At 42.2% G+C, this 21665-nt stretch overlaps 2 protein-coding genes across 2 annotated transcripts; both read left to right on the forward strand.

Moving 5' to 3' along the window:
- The first annotated feature begins 715 nt into the window (after positions 1-715).
- On the forward strand, positions 716-4023 carry LOC115678672 (uncharacterized). Its single transcript, XM_030602076.2, has 3 exons — positions 716-1049; positions 1636-1967; positions 3748-4023. The coding sequence occupies exons 1-3, from the start codon at positions 819-821 to the stop codon at positions 3911-3913; spliced, it is 729 nt and encodes a 242-aa protein (XP_030457936.2). The 5' UTR covers positions 716-818; the 3' UTR covers positions 3914-4023.
- An 8218-nt stretch (positions 4024-12241) lies between these two features.
- LOC115678647 (putative calcium-transporting ATPase 11, plasma membrane-type) lies at positions 12242-21310 on the forward strand. Its single transcript, XM_030602046.2, has 7 exons — positions 12242-12447; positions 17081-17135; positions 17228-19182; positions 19278-19436; positions 19797-19968; positions 20078-20376; positions 20676-21310. The coding sequence occupies exons 1-7, from the start codon at positions 12277-12279 to the stop codon at positions 20994-20996; spliced, it is 3132 nt and encodes a 1043-aa protein (XP_030457906.1). The 5' UTR covers positions 12242-12276; the 3' UTR covers positions 20997-21310.
- The last annotated feature ends 355 nt before the right edge of the window (positions 21311-21665 follow it).

Genomic DNA, 21665 nt, shown 5'->3' on the forward strand with positions numbered 1-21665 from the left:
GCTTTGGAACTCCAAAGGTACGCGCCCTTGGGTGGGAGCACTTTTAGGATGGTGTCCTCCTAGGAAGGGGCTCGTATGTACTCCAAAAGATAAAATCGTGAGACTCAACATAGAATGGGCCAAAGCGGATAAAATCTCAGTAAGTTAATTTAGAAATGTCATAATATGAAAGCAGGACCTCCTCCAATAGGTATATGGTTCGAGATCCTAGAAAGTTTTTGGAATGGTGAAAACTGCACATGAGCATATTGGTTTCTGTGAGATATGTAGGAGAGCGAAAACCAATTGCCCTCCTCATACAATCATCTAACGGCATATCATTCGGCCGCCCTTACGTTTCGATTCGTGTGGCCCTCGGCCGGAGCTGTGTGAGCAAGCCTCGACAACCCTCGATCCTCCGGATCTGGGCTGACCTATCCGATGTTGGTGGGGGAAGTGGCCTCGAGATAACCAGTCCGATACTGGTAGGTAATGGGCTTGAGATTGAAAAAAAAAAAAAAGGGAGGGGGGTCCTTTGGAGGGCTTTCAAATGGGCTCTCACAAATAGTTACCAAAAGATTTAACATCTGGTCAAGAGTATTTCGAGGTTCAAAGGATTTTGGAAAGGTATTATCATGATCATATGAAGTCCGAGTCGTGACAGCAGACCCCTTACCCCGACCGGACCTAGGCCCCGGACGCACGACCACTGCCGACCGTAAACATCAAGCAATGCATTGGCATCGTACCAAACGCAGCTGGACCACAACGAGGCAAACACATACATAGGAGAAACATGAACATGCATATGCAAGTGCCCGGAAGTCCAACGGCGTCGCATGCTGTTTGCTAATCACCATCGAGCCAAAAGGAAGCAGTGCGACACGCTGTTCCTGCCGGGTCGTGCTTGCGGACGACAGAAGCGGAAGCAGAAGAAGAAGAAGAAGAAGAAGAAGATGCAGAGACTGAACTCGGTCCTCCGCCAGGGTCAAAAAGCCATCGTGGATCTTGGGTTGCTCGCGGTCTTGCGGTCTGAGATCGCCCACGAGCTCTCGTCTAATCGCTTTCAGGTTCTCTCTCTCTCTATCTCTCTCTCTCTCTTCAATCGAGTCTTTCTCGAGCTCGTTTACTGAATTGGAATTTACGGGTGATACCCGATAGTTGTTCTTCGATTAACTTTTAGTGGGTTCCTTCGATTCGACTGCCCATTGTACATAGGAGACTAGCTGTCCCGAGTCATAGGTTGAGCAAGGCGCAGTTTTTTTGGGTTTTGTTCTGTCATTCAGGATCAGTTTTGCTTGTGGCGTTGCTAAGGTTGATATGGTAGTAGTATACTGGTCGAAGATTGTCGCGGCGAAAGACCCACTTTTGAGCCCATCACAGGGTCTGTACAGGTTCTTGATGTGGAGCTAGGAGATGAGAATGCCTTGGCATTACAAGTGCCTGAGAAAAGCTAATACTAGTGCTGCTTGCGAAATGTCGTAAGCACGTGTAGGACGGAAGCTAAAATCGACTAGAATTGCACTCGAAAGCTCTGTTATTCTTCATTTCAGTTGGCATAGAAAACTTTATGATTCTGTCCTGGTTGCTCTCCTTGGGGGCCTAAACATTGCAAAAGCTTTTTCTTATCTTGTATTAACGTGATCGACGTCTCAGAATGACCAAATTGGTGATCCTGGGGATTTTGCGGTTGACTGGGATGCACCGGAATCTGAAGATGTGCTCTTGAGGAGAAAATGTGAATACGGTGAGGAAGTTGCTGTTTCGGCATTGTTGGGTCCAGAAATCTATGGTGGAGAGGTCATGTTTCCCAGGGAAGTTCTGATGAAGGTCTGTGTCAAAAAGCCGGGCTTTAACTCCATCTTACAGTTTGATTGCGGTGTACGCAGTGGAACTGATAGTGGGTCTGAATTTCACTTACGCGGTGCCTACTATCTTGCGTCACCTGCGTCATTGCATTGTTCGGTCTACAAAGGCCCTTTGTTCAGGTAAAATACTTCAGTCTTCAGCTTTCGGCTGTTCTTTGCATTCTTGCAACAAAATGGGTTGGTCTGACATAAAAGCTTGGCTGTAGGAGACCGGATTTAAATGGGAGTAGAAAGGAGTGAAAAAAATCAATATGAATTCCATAGGTTTTTGCTGGGATGATTATGTATTCCTAAGAAGGTAGTGACTGCTATTCTAGAGAGAATAGTTAGTTGTCCTCCTCGAATCTAAGGCATATATGAGAGACTTGTTGGAGTGTGATGCATGCAGTATAGAAAGCAAGAAAACATATGTTCTCTGAACCATAGTGCAAATTGGATACTGGAGTTCTGGTTGGTCTTTGTTTTAGAAGTGGTTTCTTGTGCACGTTTTTTCAAGATCTCTATACTGTAAGAGACTCTTGCAGTCTTGCTTGTCGAAATGCCTTTATGGCCATTTCTTGTTTATAACGATTACGCAGTTTCCTCTTGGCTTAGGGATGTTGTTGTTTGTCTACTTCTGTTGGGACTAGCTTCTGCTACATTGGTTTTCTGAGACAACTGGAACATAGTTAATTTCTTGGCAAGTTCACATTTGTCTTTAATACAGCTGGAATCTTTATAGGAAGCCTGCTCAACCATGATGTTGCCTACACAAATACTTTAACTTGAGTTTTCCCTTGACGGATTTTGCATTCTTCTGGTATGTGTAACCGCGAAGCTTTGTTTGACTTGATAACTGTTATATTTCAAGGTATAGTTGTGTAGAGAAAATTGGTTAATCTTACTTATAAGGTGAAAAAAGAATTAGCTTTTGAAAGAAAAATGTGAAAGTGAAACCCCAAGTCCCATATCGTTGGAATGAGACTGAAATGTAGAAGAAATTAGTGAAAAGAAAACTCGTCTTCAATTATCAAATACTTCTGAGTTCTGTCCTTTTCAATTTTTGGGAAGGATTTAGTCCATTATGTTACACATGGTTTTGGAGGCATGAACTTATGTCGTATCAAGGTCTCTTGTAGCGTGTATCCCTTGCACCATGGTCTTGTGGGGCCGTGACTTCAGTGCACTTGGGCTATACATGTAGCACATTGACTGATGCTGATGACGAGCAGTGAAAGGTGGTTGTGATTATCAATTCCAAGATGGGGTGCATAAGAGTTTTACATGTAATGCTTAGTAAAGACTTGCTTACGAATAATTGAATGCTCTTTTGGGGCAATTGGCTTATTTGGATCGGGACACAAAGCTGAAATAATTATAGACACTATTTGGAAGCAATAGATTTTCTGTTACAAGTGTGCTTGTGTTAGTGTTATTGCGCTTTGTCGTCTCTCTAAGGCGCTATGCGAGACAGTTGGCTTGTGGCTTCAGCAGGAGACCTGTTTTTTGACCGCCTTGAGTTTCAAGGTTGGAACTCTTTATCTTTTTCCTTGCCAAGAATGGAGAATGCCCCAGTTGTTCTAGGATCTTTCCGTAATAGGAGCTTGCAGGAACCTCAGCTGTCTTTTGCAAAATGGAAATTTATCAGTGGAATGTCTATGCCAAACTGGATTGTTGAAAATTCGCTAGTCTGGTCTTTTGATAACTCATAACACCATGGAAAACGAAGTTGCGACCGTGTGGAAATTCTATTGCCTAATTTTTTTAGTTTAGGTTATTATCTTCCCAGATAAATCGAGTTAGAAACCGTCACCATACATTTTAACTTATCTGGATTCACTTAATTCTGTTTGATAACTGTTGTTCCCTCCTGTTGCTCTTAATGTGACTATTCTACTAATATCATGTTTGCGGTTTGCAGCACATTGGACCCTCATTTGCAGGACAAACTCAAGGAGTACCTTGTCGCGAAAGGAATTGGAAGAGGCCTTACTGACTTCCTTCTCTTGTACTTGCATAGGAAGGAGCAAAATCAGTATGTAAGCTGGTTGCAAAAACTCGAGAGCATGTTGGCTACCAACGTATGACTTTAGGCAATTGCTAGAACATTTATTGTCTTACACCTCTTTCACTATTTTTTTTTTCTCAGCTCGCCCATAAGTTTCTACAAGAAATAAACTTTCTAAATCAAATGGCATATGCTGGCTCCGTCTGTTCTCTTTCGACTCTTATCCGACTGTTTTGTCGGTTAACTGAAGGGGAGTGTGCCAATTTATCTTTCGGCATTAGAAGCTAAACGTGAAGTAGTTATCGATAGCATTTCTTACCTAGCAGTATTGGTTTGCATTGAAACTGAGATCTGGTCGATGAGGAACATTGTCGAGATGGTGTTCGCTGTAGTGGAAGACGTTTGATCATGACACCGGTCATAGCGACTGGCTCTTATGGCAGTGGCAACTATACAGGCTAAAAAGTGAACATGCGGAGAAACGAGACATTCTAGGATGAAAAAGATGAGGCGATTCTTCTTCGTCTAATCCCGATAATTCAGTTCTAAAGTTGAAGAGGCATGAGCCACCATTGAGGAAACCTTCTGATTTTCAAATCGAATTGGTGAAAAGCAGTGTGATTAGCTGGTAGATGGCCTTTGCTTTATGCAGTGATCCCTGTTATGCAGCTGGTTGAAATGAACTAACGTGTCTGTTCAATCGTTATGGCCTTCGATTCTAGCTTTTCTCATGACTTTGCCGAAAACACCAGACTGCTCATGCGTAGTTTTCCAAATTCCTCACAGCTTTAGAAGGGATTCAGTTCAACCCTCTAGAAGTAGTGCTTAAGCACTGCACGACTGAATTGAAATTTGGAACCAGACACCAAACCTTTGATGGTCCGGGCCAGATCGAGATCAAGCCGAATCGTTTCCGCGTCGCTTTTTCCAGTTGGGTAGCTGAGGCAAGTGTAAAGATACACAGTATCCAAGCGCAAATCGGGAGCGGTAACCATCGTAACGCATCGTCGACATGTAAAGCTCGCGTAATAGATTCAGTTTCGCATCCTTGCCCAAACTAAATCCTATCGCAACACAATTATAAGTGTCAAAGATCATTGATGAAAACGCAAAATCTGCTCCCTTTTGAGTTCTCTTCCCAAGATCCATTCGTGGGTACGGTCCACCCACGAGAGATGCACGTTACAGGAGCAAAATGCCGAGAAATAGCCCTTTTGGGTTCCTGTGTATCCATCCATTCATGGGTACTCTCTACATTTGGAGACAATTTATAGAACAGAGATATTCGAGTCGATCCGGACGAGCAAGAGCGAACCGAACCGCGCGATAGTTCGGTCCGGTTCGGAACACCGTTTTATTATTTCGAAAATGGAAAATGAAATCGGTCGACGTCGAGCTTTCATCCATCGGTCGGTGCCGTCCATGAACTTTTTTCTTCCGTCTAATATGTCGTCTTGAGTGTTTTTTCTTGAACTCACCAAGATGGGCCTCGCACTTATTGTTTTCATAAGCATGAGGGCATTTCAACGGCTTGGATGCTTCCACGTCACACTAATCTCTCTTAATCATCTCCCCCACAACCACAAGTTCTTGGCCTCTTGGGCCCATGGAATGACTTCCGTCCGGCCGGTCTCCTCAGCCGCCTCTGCGGTTGTCGTAACCCTCCGCCGCCGCCACTCTAGACCGGCTCCCCTCCGCTTCGCACCATCTAAGGTTGCACGACCGTCTTCGTGGCCACGACCTCATCGGAGGTCGACTAGACGGAGAAAGAGAGAGAAACCGTGACGGTGCTAATGGAAACAAGGCATAGCGGGATCGACATTGTCGAATTAAAGCAGAACGGCGGAGAAAGGAAGAAGAGAAAGAAAATGAGCATAGGCGACGCAAACCCTTAGATTCATTTTGGATAATTAAGCTAGCATTCTATGCTGCCGAGCTACCTTCGCTCAATCACTATTAACTCGGCAACCCGTGTATGACAGCAATCCATCTTACGAAAGGATAACATTGAGCAAAATTTGAAAAAATTCAGGGAGCAGCATTGAATAACAAAGAAGTTCAGGGACAACATTAAACACCATGAGAAAAATCAAGGACTAGGAACATTATTTAAGAGCAAGTACCGAAAAAGTCTTGAACTAATTGCACTTTTGTCAATTCAGTCTTAAACCTTTTAATAATGACGATTTTGTCCTAAACATTTTCACGTTTTTCCAATTGAATCCATTTGGCCAATTTTGGCCGGAAATCACTGACATGGACGCTAGTCGTCCTGCGCGGCACGCATCGTACCGACGTGGACAATTTTATTAATTTTTCCTCTTTTTTTTTTTATTTTCTTCTCTTTTCCTTCTTTTCTTTTCTTTCTCTTTTTTAAATGTGGCAGGCGAGGTTCGCCGGGCCCCCGCTCGGCCTCGCCCGTGACCACGATGGTCTGGGCAAGGGCCGTGGGCCACAGTAAAAAGAAAAGAAAAAAGACTGAAAAAATATTTTAAAGAAAAAGTTGTCCATGTCGGTGCTCACGTAAGATAGCCGGCATCCACTTCCGGCTAAAATTAGCCATATGAACTCAATTGGCAAAACGTGAAGAGATTTGTCCGTATCGTCGCTTTTAATTCATGCATTGCTGTCACTCGTCATTACGTGTATTACGGTACGTTTTTCATTATTAATTAATTAGGGAAAAAAACCGGTCAAGTCCAACGTAAAGCACCAGCAAAATTCAGGTGATCAGGAGTGGGGTTCCCATTGCAGCAACTCCGGATCTAATTTAATTATTTAATTAATTGATTTGATTTTACGAGTCACGACACGGCCTTTTTCGTATGATCTAATGGCACTCGTCAGGTGGAAAAAGGTCCCTTTCTGTTAGTTGCTCACGCGTTACGTAAAATTTACTAAAATCGATTTTACAATACCTGAGGGGTAAAAAAGTAAAATTCGAGGTTTAAAGTAAGCCAGAGTGGTGGCCGTCTTTGACGGTATCTATGGCCGTCTTTAAAATTACTTCAAAATTACGACCGTTAATACCACGAAAAAACTTCAAATTGGTATACCTGCGATATTTTTATTCACAAAAAACTCCCAAGCAGATGCATCTGTGATAAATTTACCCTCATTTTGTTTCCGTTAAATTTCATTATCGAATCACTCTGTTAAATGACACGCGGCAGTTGACTGATGTACCGGTTGTATGTTTTACCCTCCGTTTGTCACAAGTGTATCGATTTGTGATTTTTTTATGGTATTAATCCAATTTAAGGGAAACCGACGGATGGTAAATTTATTACAAATGTACCGGTTTAGTGTTTTTAGTGGTCAAAAAATTAATATGAAATAAATTTGTCACGGGTGTATTAGTTTGGAATTTTGAAAAAGAAAAATGAAAAAAAATATATATATATATATATATATATATAAAAGTATGAAAAGGCCAAAACATCGTTCGTGCCAGGTGGGAACAAATGTTGGGGCTCTTCTTCATGATAGTCGTGAAAAATTTGACAAAACGAAGAGGTCACAAAACAGTTCTTTTCTTTTTCGTATTATTGATGGGTGTTCGGAATTTTTTGAGCACCCGATTAATTCACACCGGCTGTGATAGTCCCCCCGTTTCGCACACATCGTATGCTACCGGAGACACACAAAATTTTATGCTCCTGTGGGTGCTCTAAGAGAAAAAATGTGGCGATTTAAACTTATATGTTGAGCGAGAAGGACGAATACGAATACCAATTGAGCAGTCTCCCGGGTTCACAATACACTTGCGATTGTTACGATGGTGCAAAAATATTCGAAAACTTAGATTTTTGCTTTTTGTTTTCAATTCCAAATCTTTGTTTTAACAACTTTTATGTTCTCTGTTTGATTTTCCTTTTCTGATTTCTTGGAAAATCCTTACTTTGACAAGATCGATGGTCTCTACTTCTGGCCATTTGTGCCAATCCTCTGGATCCTCCTTCAAATAAATTTGAAAAAATGGGTATAATAAGTATCATAACTTTAGTTATATGGAACTCATTTGAGTTCATAACTCTCTTTTTTTTTTGGGAAAAAACCACCAAAAACCCCAAACTTTTTCATTTGTGACACATTTACTTCCCGAATTTTTTTGTGACATCAAAACCCCAAATTTTGTTATTTGTGACACATTTACCCCAATATACATTGTCCATGGGCATTTCGTCTTTTTAGCTTTTTCTTTTTCTTTTTACTTTTTTTTCCTCGCCGGATCCGGCGAGGGCCGCCCGCCCGGGCGAGCGAGGGCGAGCCTCGCCCTCCTCGCCCGGGAGGGCGAGCCTCGCCCGACGCCGGCGAGGGCGGCCCTCGCCGAAAAGAAAAAAAAGTAAAAAGAAAAAGAAAAGCTAAAATGACGAAAATGCCCATGGACAATGTATCTGGATCCTCCTTCAAATAAATTTGAAAAAATGGACATAATAAGTATCATAACTTTAATTACACGGAACTCCTTCGAGTTCATAACTCTTTTTTTTTTTTTCGATTACTTGAGTTTCACATTGATTAAAAATCGTTTACTCGAGTTCCTTTGGCAACACACTTCGGACTTTTCAATTTTACACGGCTCTTTTTTCAAGAAGATTGAAGTCCGACTTGATGTTTTATTTATTTATTTTTTCAGTAATTTCTTTGGATTTGCACTTCTTGGAAGATGCCTTCTATGACTTAGGAGGCACTCGAGTGGAGATGACTTCTTGTTACACATGCTCCGATCTCTACGGCAGTGTCGTCTACAAGAGCAAGGTCCTTCATTGGAAAAAATGCAATTCTTTGTTCGTTGCAAATTGGGAGCGTTGTGGTTGGCGTGAAGAACGGCGAAGTCGTGTTCTAGCTACTCGGACTTTCTGTCATGCTCTCCTGTTCTGGAGCCAACCTTGACTTTGATCGCTCTTGTTCTGGAGGCCATTTTTCTAGCAAGCTGCACCTTCTTTCGAGTGCCTAGCCTCGACTCGGATTCGAAGATGGACTCCACTAACCTCGGCTCGGCTTCTTCCGAGGCTCTCGGCTCATCCCCTGCAGATAATGCGACATCCCTGGATTAACTCATTCGAGACATTGTTTGCTTTGACCTATTCAAAATCGAGCCTTTTGGCATACAGGCTGAGGTGACACCTTCCTAAGAGGTCACCCATCGTGGTAATACTCCTCCCACTCGAGCATGCTTAACTTTAGAGTTCCAAAGCTAAGCATTGCCCAAAAAAGCAGCTTCGTGAGTTAATTCCAGTCTTCACATATATATCTCAAAAACGCTCTCTCCATGTTCGGTATACAGTTCGGTTCATTCCTGCCTTTTTTGCCATCCTAAAATGAAGCCACTCCTTGTCCGGACTTTCTGGCCTCGGTGATCACTCCTCGCCCTCGTCCGACCGGGTCATTACAAGGAACCTACAATTTCACTAGTAATTTCAATGGATTAGGGTCATGGATTTCTTGTTGGCCCTAGCTTAGCCCCAATTTGTCAATTTGGAGCAAGAACAAGGGTCAACGATATCGTCTATTATGATTTTTGCTAATTGGATTTCTCTGGTGAACCACGTTGGCCGATTTATGATAAATTAATGTCATGTTGTATTTTTCAGTAAGGGAGATAGCTGATGGCACTTAAGTGAACAATATTTCACCAATATAATACTCAAGTGATAAAAAAAAAGTTATGATATTCAATGGAGCGCCTTGCGGAAAGTTATAACATTTGTTGTGTTATTTTTACAACAAATGTGGTACCCATTTGGGGCCATGTTAGTGCCATGTGGCCTCAACATGGCCTCAATTTTTTTTTAAAGAGACACATCACCATTTTTCGTGAAAACAGATTGAAAAGAGCTAATAGAGGTAATCGATTGCACGAATTTGACAAATTTTGAAACTTCATAACACTTTTTAGTGCTAATATCACGAAAAACCCCAAACTAGTACACTTATGATAAATTTACTTCAAACTAATTTTTTGACCACCAAATACCCCAAACTGGTACACCCGTGACAGATTTACTCTTCGTTAGTTTCTGTTAAATTTTACCGTTAGATTATTGAATTGGATGACACATGGTAGTTGGTGGGTGTACTAGTTTTGGGTTTTATCCTCTGACCAGTTTTTGATTTTTCGTAATATTAATCCAATTTAACAGAAACTAACGGAGGGTAAATTTATCACAAGTGTACCGGTTTGGGGTTTTTGGTGGTCAAAAAATTAATTTGAGGTAAATTTATCATAAGTGTACCGGTTTGGGGTTTTTCGTGATATTAGCCCCACTTTTTAAAAATTTTTGGACTTTGCTATACTTTAGTAATAGGGATAATGACACAAATAGTCCCTGAACTTTGACCCAATGTGCAATTTGGTCCCTGAACTTTTAATTTGTTCAATGTAGTCCCTGAACTTTTAATATGTGTTCGATTTGGTCCTTGAACTATATGAAAATGTTCAATGTGGTCCCTGAACTTTTAATATGTGTTCAATTTAGTCCCTGAACTATATGAAAATGTTCAATATTGAAAATGTTCAATATAAATATTGAACATTTTCATATAGTTCAGGGACTAAATTGAACACATATTAACAGTTCATGGATCACATTGAACATTTTCATATAGTTCAAGGACCAAATCGAACACATATTAAAAGTTCGGGGACTACATTGAACAAATTAAAAGTTCGAGGACCAAATTGAACATTATGTTAAAGTTCGGGACTACATTGAACAAATTAAAAGTTCGGGATCAAATGCCATTGGATCAAAGTTCGGGACTATTTGTGTCATTTTCCTTAGTAATAAGTTTCTAGGACTTCTGATATACCGTCCCCTAGCGAAGGCCATCTTGCAAGCGTAGAGTCTTACAATTGTTCCTACAATGCAATCTAATGCACCACAAATTCTCTCTTCTCTTTTGACGATGGCGGCGGCGCTCATTTTCAAGCCATTTAAAATGGGACCGCTCCCGCGAGGCAAAGCTTTCTCGCCAACCGGGGGCTGCCGGAGCGCATCGACGTAAATTCCCTACCCTTCTAACCGGATTAACAACAGCCCGCGGGGGGGGGGGGGGGGGGGGGGAACGTTCTGGAATATCTCACTTGTTCGGAAAACCCGTCATGCATGGTGCCGGAATTTCTCGTGAACGAACGAACGAACGAAACGGCGCTTCGTTACGGCCAAAAGAACAAGCGGGACCGCTTCAATTTTTCCCCCTTAAGAATTTGCACGAAAGTCTCGATAGCGATTGATCCGAGGAAGCTTTAGCTATCACGTACACCGGGACACCCGTAATTTCTAAGAGTCCCATCGAGAAGCGTCTCCCAAAGACACCTATCGCTAAGTACGCCTCGCGAACAGATGCTCGATTTCCAAAGTATAGACCGTGCGTATGACGACCGCCGGCGCATTGGGATGTCCTTTTTATTTAGCAACTCAAACCAAGCCATTAAAAGTAATTGGGAACACTTTTTAATGAAATTTCACCTTTTTTGATGCATCGCCCTTTTTTTTTTCCCTCCATTTTCTTTAATTAATCAATTAATTTTTAAAAAAAGGGTTTTTTTTTTTTTGATAATCCGGGAACCCCGCACTAGCCTGACAAATGGAGGTAACTCACTGGATGCGCTAATAAGCAGGACCCACCACCACGGCGCCACACTTAAGAATCCCTAACGACTACGCTGGGGTTCGAAACTTTAAAAAAAAAGAAGTTAATACAATGAAAAATCCCGAACTGGTATACTCGCGACAAATTTACCCAAAACTAATTTTTTGATCACGAAAAACTCCCAAATTGGTGCGCCCGTGACAATTCTGCCCTCTGTTAGTTTTCGTTAAATTTTACCGTCAAATTTCTGAGCTGGATGACACGTGGCGGTTGACGGGTATACCAATATGGGGTTTTACTCTCCGTGTATCACATGCGTACCATTTTATGATTTTTCGTGATATTAATCTAATTTCACCGAGGATAAATTTGTCGCAAATGTACCAGTCTGGGGCTTTTGGTGATCAAAAAATTAATTTATAGTAAATCTGATACAGACGTACTAATTTAGGATTTTTTTAATGATAAAAAATTAATTTAAGATATATTGATCATAAATATATCATTACGAAGTTTATCGCGGTATTAACCCTAAAAAAAAAAACATCAACTATTTCATGCTAACAAGAATTGAAAAAAAGTGCTGGAGGCTATACTGTGTGGGTATGTACACACACAGGGAAATCGATATCAACGTGAGAATCCTCGGACTTTTCCATCTCTCTCTCTCTCTCTGGCCTCCCTATATAGCTCTGCTCCTGCGCCGTCTCCCTCTCGCTCTCTCTCTCTCTTCGCCCCTATCGTCTGCGCGTGTTGAACCGGAGCGGAGCGCAGAGAGGAAGAAGAAGAAGAGGAATCGTCCGTTGCTGCAGCGGTGCGGCGTGGGTGGGGGGGCGGCGGCGAATGGAGAGGCTGCTGAAGGACTTCGACGTCGAGCCGAAGAACCCCTCGGAGGAGGCTCAGAAGCGATGGCGGTCGGCCGTCGCCATCGTCAAGAACCGCCGCCGGCGCTTCCGCATGGTCGCCGACCTCGCCAAGCGCTCCGAGGCCGAGAGGAAGCGGCGCAGCATCCAGGTCTCCCTCTCTCCCTCGTTTTTTTTTCGCCTTTCTCATGATGCGTGCGTCGGCTCTCGGCGAGGTCAGTTTCCGCGCCGCGATGAACGGCGGGCGCTCTCTCGCGAATCGATGAAACGCGAGCGCGTTTCTAGTCGATTGGCGAAGAGATTGAAAGCTGAGATGGTCTCCCGTTTGCGTGTTCCGAGATCTTCGCTTCGTGCTGGAGAGTTTCAGCTGGCTCGGCGAGCGAGGGAGAGAGCCATTGCTTAGGCTGCTCGATTTAGGGAATTTCAACGGCGACGAGGCCGAATTCGCGTCATCCTCCTCTCTCTCTCCCTCCCTCCGCTTCGAGACGTGGCGAGGACAGTGCCGGAATCGCCCATTTTCACCTCGATTCCGCCGCCGTTCTCTCCTCCTTCCTTCAATCTCGTCGAAAATCTTCAAAGACGCGCTCGATCCGAGCGTGTTATCTCTGAGAATGCTCTAATCTCCAAAACTGACGCGACGTTCGTCCGCCGGCGGCGACAGGCTAACAGGCAGGCGTCATCGATCCCCGACTTCCCCTAGGGATTTCCCCCCCTTCTCTTCTCGTGCTGCCGTTTTGCTAGCGTTCCGTGCACGCGGTGCAGGCAATCGCGGCTTCTGCTAGACTACTCGAAGGGGGAAACCGTCGTCGTCCCGAACGGCGCTGAGATACCGGGTCAAGCGACGACGGGGTTTCCCCATAAACAACGACCCAGCCCCCTGCATGCTTTGCGATCTCGTCTTGTGCTGTTTAGTTTTTTTAGCGGGTCCTCCTCCTGTTCATATAAAAAAAACTGACGAAAAGATTACCCGGCAATGCTTATGAAGAAACACTCCAAAAAAAATACGTTAAAAAGAAAAAAGAAGAAAAATCCATGTTCGTCTTTTTATTTTTGCGGTTAACATTTCCTCCGATGAAATAATCGGATCCTCAGAAAATAAAAAAATAAATAAAAAATAAACTTTCTTTAAATTTTCGTGGGATATCTCGAATCATTTATCTACGTAAATTACATGAGGGGAATTCGTAAGATTTGTAATTTGCTTTCTCTATTGTCTATTCAGTAGGTTTCTTAGAAAGTGTCTTGTACGGCTCGTTACTCATCAGAGTTCAGAGTTCCCCGTTCCGGCTTCAGACGTGGAAGCCCACGAAAGGAAAGTAAAGGGTGTTTTCATTCATACGAAACTCTAGCGCGTAGGACGCGCGAGCTTTCTTCTGTGCGCGTTATCGTTCTGGCATCGTCTGGTTCTTTTCGTGGGGGATAGGTGCACGAGCTTCTTCTGTGCGCATTATCGTACTAGCATCGTCTGGTTCTTTTCGTGGGGGATAGGTGCGAGGATGACTTTTGCTTTCGCTGAAACGATATGAAGAGGTGAAATGTCTTTCTGCACCTTCTGCTTCGACTCTATCGAACCTGATTACCAAGATTTACTACTACTTTAGGATAATCCCCCTGTCCCGATGTGGGACATGTTTAGAGGGGATTGACAATCCCTGCCCAGTTGGGGGACCATCGACAGAAACCCATGTTTGAGAATTGAGCGGCGGGACCCATGTCTTTTGTATTGCTTGGATTTTCTTAAAACTCTTTTTTCCTTAAGCAGAAGCAGAATGGCTATAGGACCAATGAAGACGCCAGGAACCTTTTTAATTCATATGCCCTGCGTCCGTATAGTACTAATTAGAGGAGGCGAGTCATGTGCTTGTGAAACTAATGGAGTCCTGTGGTCTTTTTTTTGGAGCGAAAGTGACACAGATATTTTTGAACTTTGATTTTATGTGAAATATATCTTCTTATGTGCAACGTGGTCCCTTAAATTTTAATTCGTTTAATGCAGTTTATGAACTTTTGATACAAATTCAATTTAATTCTTAAACTATATGTTCAATGTGGTCATTTTATTAATTCAAAATCGGGGATTATATTGAACATGTATAAAAAGTCTAGGAACAATATTGAACAAATTAAAAGTTCAGGGATCATATTGAATAAATTAAAAATTCAGGAACCACGTTACATATTACGCTAAAATTTGAGAATTATTTATATCATTATCTCTTTTTTGGGCACTAAAGTCATGATGCGAAATTGACCTCCGAATTCTAGATCTTCTAACGTCTTACGTGGATGAGCAATGTCGAGGGCATTATCGCTTTATCCTTTTCCCTCTGGGAGTAATTGGAAGTGACTCCTGTATACGGGATGATGGAAAAGGACAAGGAGGCCATAAATACAACGCCCACTAGCGACCCACGAAGTTTCCTCGACGTTTCCTTTGGCCATGATCCAGACAAAGACTGCAATAAAAAATAGTTGTCGTCAATCCAAGTCGTAAAGTATGCGCAGAAAATTTCAGGAATGGACCAACCGTATGTGAAGATCAAAGATGCCCATTCCGCGTTTTTTTGAGCGTTGAGGACCTCACGGACTCTTCATCTTGTTGGTTCTTCCAGACTCTTCAAAACTTTTGGAGGATTCTATGCTATTAATTTGGTCAACAAAATTGCCTCGTAGTGCTGAAATCGTGTTGTTGCTAGATATCTTTTGCTCGGAATCATCTCTGATTTCTGTGAATATATCATAGCGGGTCCATCGCTCACTGTGCGTGATTATCTAAGATCCATCCTATGCAAGCGCCACTTTTAGAACCCATCTAGATTTCCTTGATGATATATGTACACAATTGCCAGCTACTGCAGGTAGCACCCACCCCCCAAACCCCAGATGTCCCCTGTCCAAATTGATGGGTAACCGCCTAGTTGGCTTATTTTCTTGAAATAGTCGAATCTTTGACAAGTTGCATGCTGTCTCATTCAATTTGAGGACATCTTCGGCTGCTTTACTAGCTCTTGCCTTTTAGGGTCTATTATCAGCCAGTAGGACATCTTCTACGTTAAAACCCTCTCAACTGAGAATCAGTGCTGGTGTTTGATTGATTGTTTTCTCTTTTGCCGAAAGTTTGGTCACCTAATTATTAGATGCATTGTGTGACGATAGTCACTCCCAGGCGTGATTGGATGCAGTTCAACTTACAGGATTACTGTTTAGTAAGGAAAGAGTGCCGTGGAGCGCTTTTCCTTCGAAACGTGTGAACATGGAGCCAAATTCACTATTCCCATAATTTTCTTGGGGATGAGTCCCAGTTCAAATCTTGAATATATCAGAAATTAGTTTAAATACAGTACAAATGAAGGACTAGGAGGATGCATGGAAGATTGGATGATGGAAAATTACTTTAGTCCATGGAAAATGGCTTCTCCTTTGGCAAAAAGGAACTTATTTTTCCTACTTTCTTATTGTCCGTCCAAGCGAGAAGGAGTAGGTCCCTCTTGATCTATTTTCGATCTTCTCAGCTCTATATCTCTCATCAATTTCTTTTTCCCTGATAAGTCTCATCATTTTTCTCACAAATTCTGTCCACCATCTCTGGAATATACTTCATTAATGCTCACTTTTTTCTACATAAAAAAAAACTATAATGTGCAATATTTTACATTTACGATTTCATGATTTCTTTCAAAATTTCTTTGTAAACTCTTGTTACTCAAATGGATCGCATAATAAACAAAAAAATGTCGATTCCAGTTGTAACTATTACACATCTTTTTTAACAATACAAGTTGCTTTTAGTGGATTTCATTTTCTTCGAAGTTGAATTTTTTGAAAAATATTTTCTAGCGATAGTAAGTTTTTAGTGAAACAAACAAACCCTTAAATTATACCTGAATTCCTTCTTGAATGTTGTTTTTGGATGAGTCATGTTCCTATAACACTTCGTAAAATGCCGAGTCCTAGTAAATCTTTTCGGAGTAATAAAGACCGATGGTATTCTAAATATCTTTGCCAATGTTCCTTTCTGACGAAACAATTTTTCACTTGTTTTCTCTTTCCAAATTCTCTGGATACCTTATCTAATGAAGGCTGGGAAAACGCAAGCAGTTGCAGATGCATGGAGAAATTTCGTCCAAATGAATCAGTGGATATCTTCATTCAGTTTCGCATGCGGTCGTTGTATCTCTTTGGAGACTAGAACAGAATCAGTCTTTATCCCCTTTTGTTCTTGCTAGAAGAAAATGCGTAGAACAACAACTACCTCACTGATTTTGGATTTTCAGTGTGCTGGATGAAGCAGTGGAGGCATTGAAAATGAAAGAAAGTCACATTTTTGCGTTTATTATTGAAAACTTCTCCCGTGATAAACCATGCTGCATTTGTTGATTCTCTTTCATAATCATCACTAAAAGAAAATGCCAAGACAAAAGAAGAAGCGTCTTCTTGTGGTTCATTCAGGAAACCACTATTGTACCACAAAAAGAATCGATGGACCCTTAAAGACGGGAGGAATGTCAGGGACTAGCTATTCGATTTTCGCTCTATTTGTCCTACAGGTCTCCTAACGGTTCGCTGGGTGCACGTGCGTTCCAACAATTGTAAGACTGTGTTATTCGGTTAGCACGCATCTTTGCCAGATACAGGAGATTTTAGTATAATGTAGAGCTATCAATACCGGACTTCATTTCACTTTGATTAAGAGTTAGTTTATTTATTATCATTACCATCTTCTTACAAGATTGACAGTTAGAATTGACAATTTGACATTTCAATGCTTTTTCTTCCTGAACCAGGAAAAGATACGAGTTGCACTTTATGTTCAGAAAGCAGCTTTACAGTTCATTGACGGTAAAACTTGGCATTTGAATTTCTATTTTTCACTTGATGTTCTCGAACCAATTCTCTTGTCATTTTGTTAACGATATTGTGATCTTCTGAAGCTGGCGGCCTGCCCGAATACAAGCTCTCTGATGAAATCAGAGAAGCTGGTTTTGGTATTGACCCAGAAGAACTCGCGTCTATTGTACGAGGGCATGATATAAAGCGCTTGAAACTTCATGGCGGAGTTCAAGGGATCGCAAGTAAAGTTTCGGTTTCTCTTGACGAGGGCATCTGCACAGAGGACCCATCCTCGAAATCTTCAGTATCTGTCAGGCAAAGGATCTACGGCTTTAATCGATTCACGGAGAAACCAGCAAGATCATTTCTAACATTTGTATGGGAAGCCCTGCAAGATCTAACACTTATTATTCTTATGGTTTGTGCTGTGGTTTCTATAGGTGTTGGGATTGGTACAGAAGGATGGCCAAAGGGAATGTATGACGGACTAGGAATATTACTTAGTATATTCCTAGTGATCATGGTAACAGCAATTAGTGACTATAAGCAGTCCTTGCAATTCAGGGATTTAGATCAGGAGAAAAAGAAAGTATTTGTTCAGGTTACTAGGGATGGGAAAAGAGAAAAAGTGTCCATCTATGATCTGGTTGTTGGGGATGTTGTTCATATATTCACTGGGGACCTAGTTCCAGCAGATGGTCTTTTTATAACGGGATACAGCCTTCTAATTGACGAGTCAAGCCTATCAGGTGAGAGTGAGCCAGTCAATGTTTATGGGGAGAAGCCTTTTCTTCTTTCTGGAACTAAAGTGCAAGATGGGTCGGGAAAAATGTTGGTGACAACGGTTGGTATGAGGACTGAGTGGGGAAAGTTGATGGAAACATTGGGTGAGGGCGGAGATAACGAGACACCACTACAGGTAAAGCTGAATGGGGTCGCCACAGTTATTGGTAAGATTGGTTTGGGTTTTGCGGTGCTCACCTTCCTGGTGCTGACAGTACGATTCTTGGTGGAGAAAGCATTAAAGGATGAATTCACTAGCTGGTCTTCTACAGATGCTTTGACACTTGTTGATTATTTTGCTATTGCAGTTACTATACTTGTCGTCGCTGTACCGGAAGGACTGCCTCTGGCAGTGACACTAAGCCTTGCCTTTGCTATGAAGAAGCTAATGAATGACTGGGCACTCGTGAGGCGCCTCTCAGCCTGTGAGACAATGGGTTCTGCTAGTTGCATATGCACTGATAAGACTGGAACATTAACCACAAACCACATGGTTGTTGATAAGATATGGTTAACTGGTAAAGCTACGCACATGAAGGGAGCTGAGGGTAAAGATATCTTAAAATCAGAAACACGTGAAGAAGTTTTAGCCATCCTTTTGCAGGCAATACTTCTAAATACAAGTTCTGAAGTTGTCAAGGATAAAGATGGTAAGCAATCAATTTTGGGAACACCAACAGAATCAGCACTTTTGGAGTTTGGATTGCTTTTGGGTGGTGATTTTGCGGCCCACCACTGGGAGAATAAGACACTAAAGGTAGAGCCTTTCAATTCAGTAAGGAAGAAAATGTCTGTGCTAGTGGCTCGACCAGAGGGAGGGGTAAGGGCTTTCTGCAAAGGTGCATCAGAAATTGTTCTTGGAATGTGTGACAAGATTGTTGACAAGGAAGGAAATTTTGCTTCTATGTCTGAAGAGCAGGTTAAAAATATGACAAATGTTATTAATGGTTTCGCAAGTGAAGCACTGAGGACACTTTGCTTGGCATTTCAAGATGTGGACGACAATTCAAATGGAAACATTCCTGAGGGTGGGTATACCCTGATAACAATCGTTGGAATTAAAGATCCCGTACGTCCTGGAGTCAAAGAGGCAGTTAAAACTTGTTTAGCAGCTGGCATTACTGTCCGTATGGTAACTGGGGACAATATTCATACTGCTAAAGCTATAGCTAAAGAATGTGGCATCCTCACAGAGGGTGGTATTGCTATAGAAGGACCAGATTTCCGTAGCAAGTCCCTGGAACAGAAGAAGGAAATCATTCCAAGGATTCAGGTTTGTAAATAAAACTGTCAATGTCATCTGACGTCATCGTCGACTGAATGATGTTGGAGATGCATGCTTTTGCTAAATTCTGACTCTGGGTATAGGTAATGGCACGGTCTATGCCTTTGGACAAGCACACCTTGGTTGCCATTCTCAGGAAAGAGTTCGATGAGGTTGTTGCTGTGACTGGTGATGGGACTAATGATGCTCCTGCTTTGCACGAGGCAGACATTGGATTTGCTATGGGCATAGCGGGCACAGAGGTGTGTGCTGCTAATATATGCTGGACATATTTGTGTCTGCCTATGCGTGCGTGTGCGTGCCTGCATGTGTGCACGCTAAAAAAAAACCTCGGGGTAACTGATGTTCCAAACTGCAAAAAAAATTACTGGATTACTTGCTTGACTCTTCATTCATATATCTAATTGCTTGCTCCTATGCTTCTTACTGTACTAGGAACATTGCTTGTACCACAATTTTCTTCTTGTCCTTCTGTATTGTTTTTTTTTTTTGCTGCCATATTCACATTGTTGGTTTGCTGAGAACATGGTCTAGTAGACAACGTTGACGCATCAAATTTTGTTTCCTCCTGTCTTCATAGTGAATTTCATTCGATTCTTCAGGTTGCCAAAGAAAGTGCTGATGTCATAATAATGAACGACAATTTCACAACCATTGTGAATGTGGCCAAATACGGACGTGCAGTATATATAAACATTCAGAAGTTTGTGCAGTTCCAGTTGACAGTGAATGTGGCTGCTTTAGTGATAAACTTTGTCTCAGCATGCATTTCAGGTGCGTTGTGGGCAGATTAGCTTCTTTATCTGGAACTTCTTTGAAGTATTAAAACATTAACATCAACTGGAAGCAATCTGATTGAAAAGCCAATGTTTATCCTTTTCAGGATCCGCTCCGCTCACGGCTGTGCAGTTACTCTGGGTCAACATGATAATGGACACCCTGGGTGCACTGGCATTGGCCACAGAGCCGCCAAAGGATGAATTGATGAAAAGGCGACCAGTAGGAAAGGGTACCAGCTTCATAACAAAGGCCATGTGGAGAAATATAATTGGTCAGAGCATATATCAACTAGCTGTCCTTGGAGTTCTCAATTTCGATGGGAAGAGTTTACTGCGACTTCACGGTTCAGATGCTACTGAAGTACTGGATACTGTGATTTTCAACACATTTGTTTTCTGCCAGGTACATCCCTTCTCGTTGCGGCTATATTTAGACCATCATGAACAATACCAACAACACGGCATGGTTATTGTTAAATCCTTTCCGTGTTAGCTCGATTCTTTGCTAGTTTATTATGCTTCTCAATTATGGTCGACGCAGGTGCTTCCTCTGCACCTTCCTTTTGCATAAATGCAATAATCAGGTCTTTTGACATTACCATCTTGTCGCCAGTTTTATGCGCATACAAGAAGATTTCGCTCAAATTCTCTGATTATCTCAGAAATTCTCACTGATGGCAGAAAGTGCCGACCTCTTTTCAGGTATTTAACGAAATAAACAGCAGAGACATAGAGAAGATAAACGTATTCCGGGGCATGTTCAGCAGCTGGATATTCCTCCTCATCATAGTCTCCACGGTCGCATTCCAAGCAATCATCGTGGAGTTCCTCGGCACTTTCGCGAGCACCGTGCCGCTAAGCTGGCAGCTGTGGGCGCTATGCGTCTTGCTTGGCTCGGTGAGCTTGCCTTTAGGAGCTCTTATCAAGTGCATCCCTGTTGGACGAGATGCACCGAAGCACCGCGATGGACATGAGCATCACGATGGGTATGACTCACTGCCTTCTGGTCCAGAACTGGCTTGAACGCGACAAAGCGTCAAAGGCACTTTCAATGACTAACCGAGATCTCGAAATTGACTACGGATGGCCTGTTTTGGCCAGTTGTCAGCATTTTTTTTTTACAAAAGGAAAAAAGTTGAGAAGGAATAAGAGACGATTAGGAGGCTTTAGGGACGCAGCTTTTGCAGTGTTCATCCTTTTTAGTCCTATTTTGGATTTTCTAACTCAACTGGTCAGTTTTTCCCGCGGGTCTTCTTTCTCGAACTTGAAAGTTTTGACATTGTGTCGGTGTATATTCGGATTTCTCTCGCATCGCATGCATTTCTTCTTCACGTTAAGCTCGATCGAATTTTTTCCAGTTCGTTCGATATTGTCACCGTCACTAGCGAAAATAAATTTGGACACGCTTATTCTATTCTCCAAAAGAGCTCCTGTTTCTTCACCTGTTCACAAGATTTCCGTCCCACCGTTGCGGGAATCAACATCACGTCACGGGTCGAGTATCGGTAATCTAAGTGAGCTCATTAGCTCTGCGGAGTGTTCATTACCAAACAAATCATTCTGCAGATGATTGACGCTGCAGCATACATTTCGGAAGAGACTACCAAGCAAAAAACCAATTTGAACTACAGCAAGGAAGAGTTGCAGGCTAGTTATTAAAAGGAAGCAGCAACATCAGTCTTGAAAATAAGG

This window comes from Syzygium oleosum, unplaced genomic scaffold (assembly GCF_021117445.2).
Source record: "Syzygium oleosum isolate NSW1041296 unplaced genomic scaffold, Sole_v2.1 Sole_v2.10, whole genome shotgun sequence".
NCBI classification, from domain to species: Eukaryota; Viridiplantae; Streptophyta; class Magnoliopsida; order Myrtales; family Myrtaceae; genus Syzygium; species Syzygium oleosum.

Bases quoted from the DNA above. Each gene is read 5' to 3' on its own strand.
- LOC115678647 (XM_030602046.2), top strand. From the start codon at position 12,277: ATGGAGAGGCTGCTGAAGGACTTCGACGTCGAGCCGAAGAACCCCTCG. The intron at 19,183-19,277 runs GTTTGTAAATAA...CTCTGGGTATAG, and splicing joins AAATCATTCCAAGGATTCAG to GTAATGGCACGGTCTATGCC. The intron at 19,437-19,796 runs GTGTGTGCTGCT...TCGATTCTTCAG, and splicing joins TGGGCATAGCGGGCACAGAG to GTTGCCAAAGAAAGTGCTGA.
- LOC115678672 (XM_030602076.2), top strand. From the start codon at position 819: ATGCTGTTTGCTAATCACCATCGAGCCAAAAGGAAGCAGTGCGACACG. The intron at 1,050-1,635 runs GTTCTCTCTCTC...TCGACGTCTCAG, and splicing joins TCTCGTCTAATCGCTTTCAG to AATGACCAAATTGGTGATCC. The intron at 1,968-3,747 runs GTAAAATACTTC...TGCGGTTTGCAG, and splicing joins TACAAAGGCCCTTTGTTCAG to CACATTGGACCCTCATTTGC.